The sequence below is a fragment of the Oryctolagus cuniculus genome, chromosome X (genome assembly GCF_964237555.1).
Source record: "Oryctolagus cuniculus chromosome X, mOryCun1.1, whole genome shotgun sequence".
NCBI classification, from domain to species: domain Eukaryota; kingdom Metazoa; phylum Chordata; class Mammalia; order Lagomorpha; family Leporidae; genus Oryctolagus; species Oryctolagus cuniculus.
This window is the reverse complement of record NC_091453.1, coordinates 73935064-73951764: the sequence shown is the minus strand read 5'-3', so window position 1 is coordinate 73951764 and position 16701 is coordinate 73935064. Positions and strand designations below refer to the sequence as shown.

General features: G+C 46.2%; 1 protein-coding gene across 4 annotated transcripts in view; it reads right to left on the bottom strand.

The window, feature by feature from the left end:
- Positions 1-16701, bottom strand: part of KIAA1210 (KIAA1210 ortholog) — a 74363-nt gene that overhangs the window by 45703 nt on the left and 11959 nt on the right. The window contains exons 1-2 of one of the 4 annotated variants that reach the window (XM_051827338.2): positions 2886-3262; positions 2056-2125 (exon numbers count right to left, since the gene is read on the bottom strand). In XM_051827338.2, coding sequence (XP_051683298.1) covers positions 2056-2116 — 61 coding nt within the window. In that variant the 5' untranslated portion in view covers positions 2117-2125; positions 2886-3262. Of the gene's footprint in view, positions 1-2055; positions 2126-2885; positions 3263-16701 lie in introns of those variants that run through there. The other 3 variants (XM_002720213.4, XM_051827337.2, XM_008272926.4) reach the window with 3 other exon arrangements.

The window sequence follows — 16701 nt, the reverse complement described above, 5'->3', positions numbered from 1 at the left end:
CTGCTGGTTCACTTCCCAAATGGCCACAGCAGCCAAGGCTTGGCTAGGCCAAAGGCAGGAGCTAGGAATTCCAACTGGGTCTCCCACATGGGTGGGTGGCAGAGTCCCAAGTATTTGGGCCATCATCCACTGCTTCCCAGGCACATTAGCAGGAAGCTGGGTCAGAAGCAGAGCACCTGGGACTTGAACCAGCACTCTGATGTGGGATGTTGGCATTGCAAGTGGTGGCTGAACTGCCTGTGCCACAACACTGGCCCCTTAAATCCTCTTGAGAGCACAGAAAAGGCATTTCCTTATCTCCACCCTTATCAAGGTACACTATGTTACCACCTTCTTTTGTAGGTATCTATCCAGCTCACATCCAAAACAGCAGGACAGTTACTTTGATATCTGGTTCTGCCTCGGGTGAGAGGCCTTTCATTCATTTATTCATTCATTCATTTATTAAGTATTTTGGAGTGCCTAATCCCTGTCTCGGAGACCCAGTACTAAACCACTGCAACACAGATGATGAAGACCCAAGCCCTGCTCTAGGGGATCCATGACCAGACTCAGCAATTGCCTATCCTCAGTGGAGTCAGGCCTCCAGCCAGCCACAAAAAGGTTCCCATCTCTCTCTGTCATTCTAGATCACCTTCTTTTTTAAAAAAAAAATCATAATTAATCTATTTGAAAGGCAGAGAGAGATACACAGAGAGAGAGAGAGAGAGAGAGAGAGATCTTCCATCTGCTGATTCACTCCCCAAATGGCCACAATGGCCAGGGCTGGGCCAGGCTGAAACCAGGAGCTAGGAGAGGAGCTTCTTCCAGGTATCCTATGTGGGTGCAAGAGCCCAAGTGCTTGGGCCATCTTCTACTGCTTTCCCAGGCACATTAGCCAGGAGCTGGATCGGAAATGGAGCAGCCGGGACTCAAACCAATGCCATATAGGATGCAGGCACTGCAGGCACTGTAGGATTGGTCTACTACACCACAGCACCAGCCCCTAGAACAAGACTTCTGCACCATACATTACTAGAGAAAACTCAGCCAAAAAGTTGGAGAACAATGCAATCAACCATAAATTCAGTTCTGTCTTTAAACTCAATGCCTCACTTTCTGTCTTACAGCTCTTCATTTTTATTATGCATATATGTCAGTTAAGCTTATCATTGCTTAAGGACTTTTTATGTCATTTCTGTTATTCCACTCATGATCACATATCACCCATAGATGGCACCACAATTTAGGCAATGGATACACATCTGTGTAAGTTTTGCAAAAGAGAACTTCTATAAATTGAATCGTACGTTGTTGTGATGTGTTTTGCTTCTATCCCCCCCCCCCACACACCCATTTACTCCTCAAATTACAAATCCATCTGCTTGTTAAGTCTCGATTATTATCTACAATAAAACTTCAGTTGAATCTGTCAGATCTTTATCTGTTCTGATTGCTTTTTCTAATTAAGCAGAAATACGTTTCCTACCTTTGTATGTAGAACCTGGTAACCATCTCCTTCAAAGAAGATTGCAGGTCCTCAGATAATCTTGACTTTCAGAGTTAGAGAAGACGTTAGAAAACTGAAAAGTAAATATTAATTGTGTCTAATGCTACTAGAAATTTGATAAGGGTGCCGGTGCTGCGGTGTTGTAGTTTAAACCTCCGCCTGCAGTGCCAGCACAGGCATCCCATATGGGCGGCGATTCAAGTCCCAGCTGCTCCACTTCTGATCCAGCTCCCTGCTAATGCACCTATGAAAGCAGTGGAGGATGGCCCAAGTCCTTGGGCCCCTGCACCTGCATGGGAGACCCAGAAGAAGCTCCTGGCTCCTGGTTTCAGAGTGGCACAGCCAATAGGATATCGCCATTTGGGGAGTAGGCCAGAGGATGGAAGTCCTCTCTCTCTGTCTCTCCCTCTCTCTGTCTGTAATTCTGCCTCTCAAATACATAAATAAAACTTTAAAAAGTGAAATGTTATATGAACTTCTTTTCTTGTGACTTGGTTCTTTTTCCTGTGGACTAAACACAGTAGAGAAATCTAGTTTAGTTATCAAGGTTTTACTGGATTACTTACCCTCTTCACTGGACTCCAGCACGTCCAGACTGCCAGAAACTTCATTTACTGATCCAGCCATAATCAGCTACTAAAATATAATACAGAGTGAAAAACAAAAGATCATTATTTGATATCCAGAACATAACACAATCATTCATTCACTCTATCCCTTATCCTTCAATTACATTTTTAAACCATTGAAGAAAAGACATACAAATGGAATTCCCATCAGGGAGAATTATTCTTCCTTAAAAGAGACATTGATGTGAAATGTCCAGAATAGGAAAATACATAGACACAGAGAATGTCTTGCTTGCATTATGTTGGCAGGAATGGGATTTTGGGAGGTGCTGCCGAGTTCCTGGTAAGTTCCTAGCTATCCCCTGCCATTGAGGAAAGCTTGCTAACATTGCGGAGATAAACTATCTCTGATCTTTGGAGATGCCCACGGAAAAGGAACCTATTGTCCAAAACATCAGGTCAGTGTAGACTAATATTGCCCTTGTCAGCAGTAGAAGAAAGGGAAGCAACCAACCACTACAGAGAAAAATGTGAAAGAAGAGATAACAAAGAGGGCATTGTGGCCACATCTGAACCCCTAAGCACTACTAGCACCCTTGAGTGTAGGCTGTCTGAAATTCCCTCCAGCATAGCGAATTCTAAAGCCCCCAAGGACACCAAAACCGGGAGCCACTCAAGCGGCACTTGTGCAACTGCCTTCTTGCCTAAACAAACCAGCCACTATAACAAAACACATCAAACTCCTCTTGATGTCAAATCCTTTTTGGTTACCGCTCATTTCTCTGCATCCCCGTAAAGCAAAACCCAAAAGAGTTATCTATACTTACTATCCTTATGCCCTCACTTCTGTCTCTTCATCTCTTTCCAGTCGCGGTGCCAAACTGCTTCCAAACCACTCCACTGGAACTGCTCTGGAACACCGAGGCGGCTGCATTTAACCTTCCTGCAGCATCTGACACAGCTGAACACTCCCTCTTTTTTGAGTCATTTTATCACTTCACTTGCAGAACACCATACTCCCCTAATTTTCCTCCTACCTCATTGGGTGTTCGTTCTCCGTGTCCTTTGCTGGATCTTTTCCTTGCCCTTGATTTTGAAATGCTGTAGCACAACAGGCTCTGTCCTTGGCCCTCCTCTTTAGCTACAATCATGTCACAGGCCAGTGCCATTAAATACAAATGTTAACGTGAGCACAATGGCAAACCACAGATATCATTTTAAGTTGTCTAGTAGCTACATTTCTAAAAAATAAAAACATGGGGCCGGTGCTGTGGCTGGGCGGGTTAAAGCCCTGGCCTGAAGCGCCAGCATCCTATATGGGCGCCGGTTCTAGTCCCGGCTGCTCCTGTTCCCATCCAGCTCTCTGCTATGGCCTGGGATAGCAGTGGAAGATGGCCCAAGTCCTTGGGCCCCTGCACCTGCGTGGGAGACCTGGAAGAAGCTCCTGGCTCCTGGCTTTGGATCGGCACAGCTCCGGACATTGCGGCCATCTGGGGAGTGAACCAGTGGATGGAAGACCTCTCTCTCTGTCTCTCTCTCTCCTCTCTCTAACACTGTCTTGCAAATAAATAAAAATAAATCTTTTAAAAAATAAAAAATAAAAACAAAATGGAGAAGTTACTTTTACTAATATATTTTATTCAATCCAATATAACCAAAATGCCATTTTTAATATGCAATCACTATACAATTACACTAATGAGGTTTTTTATTTTTAAAAAGATTTATGTATTTTGAAAGTCAGAGTTACAGAGAGGGAGAGACAGAGAGAGATCTTCTATCCACTCGTTTACTCCCCAGACAGCTGCAATGGCCATCTTTGGGCCAGGCAGGAGCCAAGAGCTTCATTTGTGTCTCCCATGTGGGTTCAGGGACCCAAGTACTTGGGCCATCTTCTGCTGCTTTTCCTAGGCCATTAGCAGAGAGCTAGATCAGAAGTGTAGCAGCCAGGACTCAAACTGGTGCCCATATGGGATGCCAGCGCTGCAGGCAGAAGCTTTATCCACTAGGCCACAATGCTAGCCCCTAACGATATGTTGTACATTATTTCTTCATACTAAGTGGCCACATCAGTTGGATCAGCTCCCCTTGCTTAAAGTCCCTCATTGGCTTACCTTCAAACTCAAAATAAAATCCCAGCCCCTTATCACAAGCGAGCCTTATATGATCTGGCCATACCTGCATGCCCCTCTGATCACCAGCCCTGCCTCCCTCCCACTTTGTCCCTCTGCTCCAGCCTCACTGGCCTTCGTAGGAATCCCCATTGCACCAAATCCCTTTCAACTGCAGGACCTTTGCCGTTCCTGGTCCCTCTGCCAGGAGGGCTCTCTCTGCACAGCAGAATCCTTTGCAGCATTCATGCATTCAGTGTGACTTCTCTCATTCCGGCAAAAGCACTCGCAGCCTCTCTCCATACACTGTATTACCATCTTCATAGCATGTGTTACTAGCTGAAATTATATTCTACATTATTCATGTGATTCCTGGTTTCTGCTCTGCCGCCACCACTAGAAAGTAACTTCCATGAAAGCAGGAGTCTTGCCTGTCTTGTTCATCACTGGACTTCCCAGCACCTGGAATGGCCCCTCAGATGGAGGAATCACAGGATTTACTCTTGGATTGGATGTGGCATGGGAGGTGGTAAATAGCAGACCTTCAATAAACAGTTGTTGAACAAACACAGAAGTTGGTAACAGAAGGGGAAGTAATTTAAGAGCCACTCTTGTCATCAGAAGCAGAAGTTGAGGTATGCCAGAAGAAGCCAAGGAAGACTTGTCCTGGAACAGGACACCCCCCCGCCCCCGCCCACCGACGCCGTGTTTCCCAGCTTCACACGGACCTGCCTTTCCTCTGAGCAAGGTGGCCCCAGCCCTGGTTTATTCATCTCTGCAGGACCAAGTTCTTGTGGGTTCCCCGGTCCTTGATGCATGAAGTCCGTTCCTAGGCATCTCAGCCATGTGAACCTATTCATTTGGCTAACCCTGGAATTTCACAAGGAAGCCTTCTCTTACTGCTTAGCTACCACCACCAACAGACTTCTTTCCTTTTACCCTCAGACTGAGCTTTTCAAACAGAGCTTTGCTTCCCAAGTATCTCCTTACGAAACAGGGATGGAAAACCATTTTTCTGCCAAGGCCATTGGGATATTTATAACATCATTAGCGGGCCGTAGAAAATTATTGACTTACAGATACTGATTTACTGAATTTTGAGTCCTTCCTGTGGTTGCGTTGACAGGTCCAGACCAAATAATTTCATGGGCCTTATACAGCCCATGGGCCAGATGTTCCCCACCCCTGTCATAGGGGCATCTCTGTATTTCTCTCATGTGTCTCATTATAGCTAATATCAATTTAAAATGGATTTGTTCCTTAATTATACTAGAACTCATTAATAGTGGCCTTGGAGCTGCCTCTTCTGGTCTATTATTTATCACAGTCAGCAAAAAATGCTATCACTTCCCTGGGCATCTGAAAAAATCTGGCAATTTTCTCTCCATAATACCAGAGTATGTGGTGGGCATCTTTTGCAGCAGTTAAGATGTTGCTTGGGACAACTACATCCCATATTACAGTGACCGAGTTCAAGTCCAGGCTCTACTTCTGATTGCAACTTCTTCCTAATGTACATCCCTGGGGGTAGCAGGGGACATGTGGTCTCAAGTACTTGGATCCCTAGCACCCACATAAGACAACCTGATTGAGCTCTTGGCTGCTGCCTTCAGCCTGGCCCAGCCCTGGCTGTTGCAGGCATTTGAGAAGTGAACCAATGGATGGAGGATCTATGTTCATCCCTCTTTCTTTCAAAAAAAAGTGAAAAAAAAACACACACAAAAAAAAACAAAGTGTCCTTGAGCCTCCCCTGATAAATACATTCAGCAACTTCCTGCTGCTGGTAAGATAAAAATCAAATTTTTAACAACTAACCCCTTTGCAATTTGGTGCTCTCTGCCCCCTCCAGTCTCCCAGCTGCCCACTCCCGCACTCTGGTCTCCCAGAAGCACCAGTCATTTCTGAAACACACGTTCTTTGTGCTCAGCACAGGATGTTCACTTGGTCTGGAACACCACCTCCCTAATCCCCAGGTCCTTGAAATCCTACACTTCAAGACTCAGCTCAAACACAAATAGCCGTGACCTACGCACTCAGCCCTTAACACACGCCTCTGTCATTGCTGATACCACCTGGAGGACAGGGACCACATTTTGACTATCTGTATATCACCTAGCATGATTGCAGCCACACCTAAGGTGTTCACCGCATTACAGACAGATGGACAGATAGATGTAGGAGTTGGTGGGGAGGGGTACTGCAGCTGCAAATAGAACTCAATGGAGACTGTTGGTGGGAATGGAAATTAGTGCAGCCACTGTGGAAAACAGAATGGAAATTTCTTTAAAAACTAGAAAGAGAACTACCATATGATTCAGCAATCCACTACTGGATATATACCCAAAAGATATGAACTCACTATATCAAAGAGATACCTGCTCCACCATGTTTATAGCAGCACTGTTCCCAATAGTCAAAATGTGGACTTGACCAAGGTGCCCATCATCACATCAGACGAATGGATAAAGAAAATGTGGTATATATGCACAATGGAATACCATTCAGCCATTAAAAGGATGAAATGCAGTCATTTGCAGCAAAATGGATGGAACAGGAGGGAGGTCATCATGTTAAGTGAAATTAGCCAGACACAGAAAGACAAATACTGCATGTTCTCCCTCATATGTGAAAGCTGAAATCAAAGAAGAAAACTCAATCTGAACACAGAATGTGGATTACTAGAGGCTGGGAGGAGTGGGAGGCATAAAAAGAGGTTGGATTTAAAACAATTAGGAAAACCTAAATGTGGTTCAATGTTGCTGTTGATTTCTCAACAATGTTGCAGTGGATTCGTTTCTGAGAGGAGTTGCATGGTGGGGGCAAGAGGTGCGGGGTCACCACACAGACCCCGGGAATCGGGTGAAAGCGGGCTTGAGGCCAGCAGCCCGCAGACTCGTTTATTTCAGTTGAAACTACATCTTATATAGCCAAGACCAGCCAATCTGGTCAAGGGGCGGTCTATGCCCCAACCAATCACAGCCTGTTGCCAGGCAGTTTCCAAAGCCATCCAATCACAGCCTGTTGCCAGGCAGTTTCAAATCCATCCAATCACAGCCTGTTGCCAGGCAGTTTCAAATCCATCCAATCACAGTCTGTTGCCAGGCAGTTTCCAAAGCCATCCAATCACAGCCTGTTGCCAGGCAGGCTCCGTTGCCAGGTGGGATTCAAAGCCATTCCTCAGTAACTGACGCTCGCTTGCCAGTGGCCACCTTGGCATGGCCTTCTCATTCCACCACAGTTCATTGTGACAAAGATACTAATATGAGATGTTAATAGGGCAAATAGGGTTAGGGATAAATGGAAACTCTTTGTATTACTACCTCACAATTTTTGTTGTGTGAATTTAAAACTATTCCAAAATAAAATGTCAAGAAAAGAAAGAAGCCAACAGGGAAAATGGTCCCCGCTTTTCAACTACGAGGACAATTTGAGACACACATTCAGTGAAGGAGCCCTCTGCGTGAAGTCCCATGAAGAAGCTGGTGAGCCAAGTCAAGGGAGAAGAAAGAGAAGCTTTTATCCAGTAAATGATGAGAGGCCTTCACAATCACCTCCAAGGAACACAGCACCATGTAATAATGGTCAGCAGGGAGTGTGGCCCATCACACAGATAAAGTTTCATTAGCGAGCGAAAATGCTTGCTTGCTTTTCTAGGCCACCCCAGATTTGAGACCCCAGAGCTGCCTTTTCCTTTTCAGATTGTCTTACTTGAGGGCTGAACAAAGGCCCTGGAGGGAAAAGAGAAAGAACAAGCGAAAATGGCCTGTATTCCTAGGTTGCTGAAATTTTTTAAACCACAGTCTGTGGTTCAAGGATTCAGAGAATTTTGCTTGACAGTTTTGCTGCCTTACCAGAATGGGGAATGCTAATGGGAAGCAGCTGGCCTCATGTTTTTTTTTTTTTTAAACCAATCTACTAGGATGCAATGATTTTCATTGAGTCTGTTATAGATAAAATTCTAAGACGGTCCCCCAAACTTGTACCTCTTAGTATGCACGCCCTATAAACACCCTCCCCTTAGGAGTGGGTGGGCTTATGCTCCCATGAGCAGATATGTGCACTCCCATGGGAACCTGGATAGAGGAGAAACCATCCTGATGGCCATTTATCGTGACTCTGAGAGCCCTGGATGCATGCCTGTCCAAAGCCGAAACTGCTTCATGATGTTGGTGATGCATTATTTGAAATGACATCTGAAGCAACAAAGCCAATCCTCCAAATGCCCATGGGCGACAGTAGTATTAGATACATCAGTGAGAGAGGATCACTTCTGTACATTCCAAACCCTCACCTGTGGGCATCTGACCACCTGGACTATTAAGTGGATGCCCGAACATGCTGAGGGGACTCCTGCCTCAGATCCCTGCTCTCCAGTATTTGCCACTCAAGCTGAAGAACAATGGCTGACTACCCTCTCCACTTCCTGCCACAGGGAAGCCTGTTGCAGGAATACCTCTGAGTAGCCTGATTGTCATCCAGGGAGCAGATCCTTGTCCTAAAGACTAGACACAGCCTCAGAAAAATAAGTTGTCTTAGCTGGATGATTGCTCAAAATTTCTCTGTAGATAATACATCCACAGTTAGGAGAGGAGAACAAGAGGAAAGATCCACTCCATCAGGGAGCAAATGCAATTTGTCCTCAACCCTCATCAGTCTGTAGTTGGGACATGCTCCTGTGCAAAAGAAAAATTAACAAGAGAAAAACAAGCCAGTATATTTGCCTGTGCAGTACACATCACATGGGAGAAATCTCAATGAAAAGTAACTCAAACAGTGGCTTAGAACTCTGGTTTATGTAGTACTCCAACAAAAAATAATAACGTTTCAAAGAAGTGATGACAAAGGAAAAGGACTTTGAGAGTCTCAATGGACAGCAGTTAGCAATTGTTCTCCGGGTGGGAGTCAGAGGTAGGATACTTTCTGCAAATTTATGTCCTGCTTTTAGGGAACTAGAGGGGGGTCAGAGAATACCCCTGCACCGGCTGATTCATAATTATCTTCAGATCAACAACCCTTCATGTTTGGGGAAGGCATATTCTGACCTCCCATGGTTCCCTCCTTTGAAACTTGATTTTCAGCACGTTTCCCCGTCTTAAAGTTGAATTGGCAACTATGGAGACATTGGGGCCACACGTTGCAAGCTAAGAGACTGATCAAGTTGGAGGGGTGGTGGGAACCAACACTGGTACAAACAGGAAAGAACAAATTTGAGTACAGTGTTCCATAGCTTAGGGAATGGTCTCAGTCCTGAGACTAGGTCCGCTCAGTTTGTTAAAACAGTTGCGAGCTTTTTCAGGTGGTGGTATGACTGGTGGGTTTCCATTAAAGTTAGGCCTCTATGAAGATACAAGCAAACAGGTATTGAATAAGAGGCATTTCTATGGAAGCAAACTAAATACAAAGCACAAAACAAAGATGCAGCTGTAACAGACACACTGGCTGCAGCTTCTCCTAGGTCTCCTCCACTCCCTCCTCCTCCTCCTCTCTTTTTGCTTCGTGCTACCCTTGCTTGCTCTAGCAATTTGGTTTAAAAGGTTAGCTTCCCCTGCAGCTCTGCCTTCCTGTCCTCCCCATTACACCCCCAGATAACTCAGTAGAGGCCTAAAACCCATCTCTTGCTACCCCCAACAAACATTTTAGATCCTGGAAGTTGGGGGAAATGCAAAGAACTTGGCCTAGAAGGTTCTTTCTGCCCTCTCTCTAGTGGCCTACAGTCTAGCTGACAGGGAGTCCAGTCTCCCCATCCACACAGCCTGTGACTAAAAGCTCTGTTCTTGCACAGTCAGGGGCAACTAATACTTACACAATCAATCCAGTGAATGAAATGGCTGAGTCCTCACTCTGTGCCAGGCAGCGTGTGGAAAATGATGTTATACACATTATCTCACTGAGTCTTCACAAGAACCCTAGGAAGTAGGCATTTTTTATTTTGCTTGGATTATTTTCACCTCCATGTCCCAGATGAGAAAACTGAGTCTGGTTGAAATTAGGTAATCTGTGCAAGGTGATGCACATTGTAGAAGAGTTAGCACTCAAACCCAGTTCTGGCTGATTTCGCAGCCCATGAGTTGACAACTAGCCGCTTCTCCCTCTGCACTTGGCAAAACCTGGTAAGTATGCAAGGCCTACGCACTTGCACCCTGAAGAATCTCCTGCACTGGCCCATTACAGGACCTGAAAAAAGGTCATTGTCCACCCTAATATCTTTGCAGATTTATGGATCATATTAACAGTGAATAGAATCCTGCCAGATACTGTTTGGAGGGATCCTAACTTCCAGGGATTAGGTCTGTAGCATGGGGACCTTTTTTTTTTAAGATTTATTTATTTATTTGAAAGTCAGAGTTACAGAGAGAGAAGGAGAGGCAAAGAGAGAGACAGAGAGAGAGAGAGAGAGAGAGAGAGAGAGAGAGAGGTGTTCCATCCTATGGTTCACTCCCCAATTGGCCACAATGGTGATAGCTGCACTGATCAGAAGCCAGGAGCCAGGAGCTTCTTCCAGGTGTCCCACGCGGGTGCAGGGGCCCAAGGACTTGGGCCATCTTCTACTGCATTCCCAGGCCACAGCAGAGAGCTGCATCGGAAGTGGAGCAACCAGGACTCGAACCGGCGCCCATATGGGATGCCGGCACTGCAGGCGGCAGCTTTACCCATTACACCACAGCGCCGGCCCCAATACCTTTTATTGGTCAGGCTGAAGTGGTCGGTACCAGCTTGGGGGTGGGGAAGAAGAGCAATGAGAACACTGAGAGTCACAAGAACAGCCAGAATGGAGGAGCCTCTTCAGGGCACATTCCACAGCTTTAAGTGTATGTTGGGTCTAGGAAGCGGGTCCCCAAACTCTGCCAGTTCTCCAGACCACCCCAAGCAGATGGGGTCAGAGGCTCTTCGTTTTAGTCTTTATTTGTCACAGTGGCTGTTATTACTACTCCCAGAAGTCAATAATACATCAGTTGAAAGAGGGGAATGAAAATCTCCGTGGGGGAGGGGGCGATTAAAAACATAAGTAGAATAAAATGGTAGTGGTGGGGGTGCTGGTGCAGGGTGTGAATTTTACATAGCTCATCGGATTTTATGGGATTTGACACAGATATTTCCTGCCCTTGAAATTCCAAAGGCGCTATGGAAAGGAGACACCAGTAGTCACTCCCAGGTCAGTGGAGGCAGGGGAGATAAAGCAGGAAGAGAAACTAGACTTTAGGGATGTGCCCCCATTCCAGGCTTAACAATCCATGCCCTTTGTGATGTAACTTGTAACTTTTTGGTTTCATCTGAAGACCGGCAGGATGGGGTTTGGGGGAAGCAATGTCAGCATCACCCCATGGTTGTGATAAGTAGCCTTTGTTCTCAGGGTTCTGGGGTGAAACAGAGGGCAGCCTCCCCAGGGAACTTCACCGCAACAGGAAGGGCACGGGCATAAGGAGGGGTGAAGGGTGCTGCTGTCCCAAAGGATACACCTCCACAAAAATAAAAATGCCTCTAAGAATCTGAGAGCCCTGACATTCTCAGTGAAGAGAGAGTGGGAGCCTTTGGGTCTTAGCCCTTAACCCCATGGATGGCTCTGCAGTGGACAAAAAGGCAGCCTCCTCTGAAGTTGTGGGAAGAGTTATCCAAAGGCTGTCTGGCCCCAACTTCTCCTTTACCCTAGCCATGGATGGTATCACCCTTTCTACCTGGTCTAAAATATCCACCACTGGGGGCTGGTGCCGCAGCTCACTAGGCTAATCCTCCGCCTGCAGCGCTGGCACCCCGGGTTCTAGTCCCGGTCGGGGCGCCGGATTCTGTCCTGGTTGCTCCTCATCCAGTCCAGCTCTCTGCTGTGGCCCAGGAGAGCAGAGGAGGATGGCCCAAGTGCTTGGGCCCTGCACCCGCATGGGAGACCAGAGAAGGCACCTGGCTCCTGGCTTCAGCTCGGCGTGGTAGCGGCCATTTGGGGGCTGAACCAACGGAAAGGAAGACCTTTCTCTCTGTCTCTCTCTCTCTCTCACTAACTCTGCCTGTCAAAAAGAAAAAAATCCACCATTGGAATCATTTCACTTGAACCAGACAATGAAGTCAGAACATTCTTTTTCAGGGCCTCTCTCCTGGGTACCTCCAAAGTTTGTATGCAAACCTACTATGTGTTCAGACCTATTTCCGGTGCTGTGCAGGCAATAATAAAAAAAAAAAAAAGAAAGAAAGAAATAGCTAACATTTATCAGGCACTGAGAATGTGCACATGCTGTTTGAAGTGTTTTGCATATGAGCACATCACCATATTTAATCCTCAGAGCAATCCTATGAGGTAGGTACTATTTATTCTCACTCATCCTCCACTTTCTAGATAAGCAAACTAAAAGGCTAAGTAACTGGCCAGGGTCACATGACAAGTCCCTGGCAAGTTCAAACCAGGAGCCCACAGTGAAGTAGGCAGGCATACAGGTTAAAATTGATCAGATTTGTGAACTGGAAGACCACGCCCCTGTGTGACCTCATGCCCCTACCTGATGCCTTTGCCACGCCCCTGTGTGTGGCCTCATTCCCCTACCTGGCCACACCTGGGTGCTCACCAGCCAATCTGGTTAATTAACCACTCCCCTATGGAAGTGGGTTAAAAGCCAGGCTACAGCGTGGCCTGGGAGGCTTTTCTTCCCTGGCCTCTTGCTAGGAAGGGGCTTGCTGTAACCCTGTGCCTGCAGGGCGCATGGCCTTCGGGCCATGTGCTCTAAGCTTCCTGGCCTAGATGCTCTTCCACGTGGCTGGTTCCTGGTGCTTGGTATGAACCCCTAATTACCTCCCTCTCTTAAATAAAGCTCTCACTCTCCTATGCATCTTTCTCACTAAACAAAAGCTTAAAACGTACCATGCTGCCTCGTTTATCTGTGCTGGTATTTAGAATTCTTCTCTAAATATTAGGCAAGAACCCTCTCGGGCTTATTAATATCGGGATTTAGTAATAAGCCCGTGGTGAAATCGTAAGGCACCCCAAATTCCGGTAGCGCATGTGGCACCCCGGATAGCATTTCTAGGGAACTTTAAGGGGCCACATTTCAGGGTAAATTTTAGGGGGTCTTCTCTGATTTCAACAGTGTTATATAAAATGACCTACTCCCTGATGACAAAGGAACAAGAGACCCATGAAACATTTGAAGATCCTACTGCATTAGCAATCTGACGGCCTGGATCCCACTCTGCCCTACCAACGAAGTAGCCTTGCAGCCTTTGCCCAATTATAGCCCCTCTTGGGGTCACAGCTCCCACATTTGTAAAACGAAGAGGGAAGACAAAATGATCGTGTGTTCACTTAGGACAAATGTTCTCAGGGTTAGGATGCTAATGATATTTAGGAGGGGTATGAAGGTCCAAAGAACTATGGAACAGATAGCTTGTGTAAGTCACTTTGTGTATGTGGTATAGGGGCCAGAGGGCAGGAATGAAATCAAGGGCCAGGGTTAACTGAAGACATGTGTCCAAAGTACTGTCGCACAGTCAAGTTGGACAGGAAAGCAGCAAAGCACAGCTGGGATGCTGAGATTTGGCTGTAAAGGAGATGGAAGAAGGGAAGGGGAGAGTAAAGGGGAACAACAGATGGCAGATCCAGGAATTCCAGGCATTCTAGCCACAGGAGGGCCTAGAGAGTGCTTTTGTTCGTTGCTCCATTTAAAGCAACAGAGGGACTAAAAGGGACCTGTCAGTGCAGACTGGAATAATCCTAGAAGGGCTGATAGAAGAGGCAGACCTCCTGGTAGGTTATTTTAATAACAGTAGAGGTGTTTGCCCCACCCCCATCCCAGCTAATCTGCTCTGTTGTGCACTGGAGAGTGAGAGGGAAGCACACAGCCAGCAAGCGAAGAAGAACAAGTCAACAATGCATGAAACGCAGCACAGTGGTTGGTAGAAGGATGATGAATAGCAGGGTCTGGACAACCCTTATTCCAGGTAAGGACAATGGGTGTGAGGAAAGGGTTCCACCAGGAAGGCTGGAAGTCAATGGCATGCATAACAATCATGAGCCTGTGGCTTTAATCACTGAGTCCGTGGCTTTTATCCCCTGAAGATTTTCATTCTTCAGTAAGGGAAGGACCCAGAAACCTGCTGTTCCGGAACCTCCCTGAACTTTCCTAATAAACATCTGTAAGTGGCCAGTGTTGGGGTATAATGTAGGCATTGCATACTGGAGCCTGGTTCTAGTCTCAGCTACTCTGCTTCCAACCCAGTTCCTTGCTAATGCGCCTGGGAAAGCAGCAGAAGATGACTCAAGTGCTTGAGCCCCTGCCACCCACTTGGGAGACCCAGATGGAGTTCTAGGCTCCTGGCTTCTGCCTGGCTCAGCTCTGGCCCTTGTAGCCATTTGCGGAATAAACCAGTGTATGTAAGGTCTTTCTGCCTGTCTCTCCTCTCTCTGTCACTCTGCTTTTCTAATAAATGAAATAAATCTTTAAAAAAATCTTTAAACTTGAGTCTCCAGTGAGGCCTATGGCAAGTTTTGGAGAGTACAAAGCCCAGCACTGCAATGAATCAGCTGGGAAGCCTCAGCCATGTCAAGTCCTTTCTCTGGGTCTCAGTTTCCTCGTCTAAGAACTAGAGGGTGGCTAGACGTGGACTCCAGGGTTCATTTTTAGCCCTAGCATTCTAGGATTCTAGGAGTCACTGGGACTCTTTCTCAAAGCTCCCAGTTGACCCTAGAGAGCCAGGATTTTGTAGAGGCTCACTGTAGGCCTATAGAAGCCTGTCAGTATTTTTCAGATCGTTCTCCTACTTTCATATTTGGAAAACCTACAGTATTCTTTTCATTTGAAAAAAAATCCATAGGATTCTAGATTTGACATACAATCCCCCTACTCTGCTTCTAAACAGATTTAAAAAAAGAAGGACTTTTTTTAAAAGATGTATTTATTTATTTCAAAGTCAGAGTTACAGAGAGGCAGAGGCAGAGAGAGAGAGAATGAGAGATGTCTTCCATCCACTGGTTCACTACCCAAATGGCCACAATAGCCAGAGGTGGGCCAGGCAGAATCCAGGAGCCAGGAGCTTCTTCCGGGTCTCCCATGCGGGTGCAGGGGCCCAAGGACTTGGGCCATCTTCTACTGCTTTCCCAGGCCACAGCAGAGAGCTGGATCAGAAGTGGAGCAGCTGGGATTCAAACTGGCACCCATATAGGATGTCGGCACTGCAGGCAATGGCTTTACCCACTATGCTACAGCACTGGTCTCCTAACAGAACTTTTCTAAATCAGTTCATCCCTATCAGAGAACTACCCACCTCCTCCCAATTTCCTCTTTCCTCCAACTCTGAATAAGCGGACATAGCTGTTTCTGTATGAAATGAAGTTTGGGGGTCACCAAGGTTTGGTATTCTGGAGCCACAGGGACAAAAGAAAGTAAAATGATAGGGCAGGCATTGTGGTACAGTGGTTTAGCTGCTGCCTGGGACACCTACATCCCACATCAGAGTGCCTGAGCTGCAGTCCTGCCTCTGCTTTCAATCTAGCTTCCCGCTAACGCATCCTGGGAGGTAGCAGGTGATGGTCCAAGTGCTCGAGCCCCTGCCACCCACGTGGAAGAACTGCATGGAGTCCTGGCTCCTGGCTTCAGCCTGGCACAGCCCTAGCTGTAGTGGACATTTGGGGAGTGAACCAGCAACACAAATGGAAGGAATCTCCCTCGTGCGTGCTCTCGTTCTGGCTCTGCCTTTCAAATAAATCAAAATCAAAATCAAAGAAAGTAAAGCAGAATCCTTCAAATATAGGGGATGGCCATTAGGTTTCTTGTGGAGACCCCCGCTGCAGAGAACTCGCTCATGTGCTTTGTGGCAAACTCAGGAGAGTAGACTTTGAGCTCCGCTCAAAATGTGGCTGGGCAGACATGCCTGATTCCCAGGACACGTTCCTTTCCCCAACACCCATAGGTCTCAGAAGAGTCTCCGTTTGATGATGTTCCCCTCTTTACCCCCAGGACAATTGGGCTTCTAGAAAGAGAAAGGGAAGGAGAAGTGACATGATCCCCTTGACCCATAAACTCTACCGGACCAGAACTCAGATATAAAAATGCAACATAACTTCATCAATCTTTAGTGGCAATATTTTTCCTGAAAGACAATGCCTGTTGTGTTGTTATTCTTTTCTTATCTATACTGAGGCCCTCCATGTTTGTATCTCTTCTCTTTCCCATTTTGAACGTATCCCTTATATGTGATAGCAAATAAATGAACTCTATTGTTTGTTACATGTTTGGAAAAAAAGAATACAGTTTGAAATGTCCCAGTTAGATGAGCAAAATATCTTGTGCTACTTTTAAAAAATTCTCATAAGTTTCTTTAGCAATCAATAAGCCCTTTGTTAATTGTCTTTACCATTGAGCCTTAGCCCCATTAGATGAAACTATTCCTGGCATTATAAGGCTCCGAGTTTTATGAGACCACAACCTCAAACTAACACAAATCCTGACAAGCTGGGTGACCTTGGGTAGGTCATATAATCTTGTCATGTCTCAGTTTGCTGATGTATAAAATGAACATAATAGGACATGTATGGAGACAGAATTCGGGAGATGAG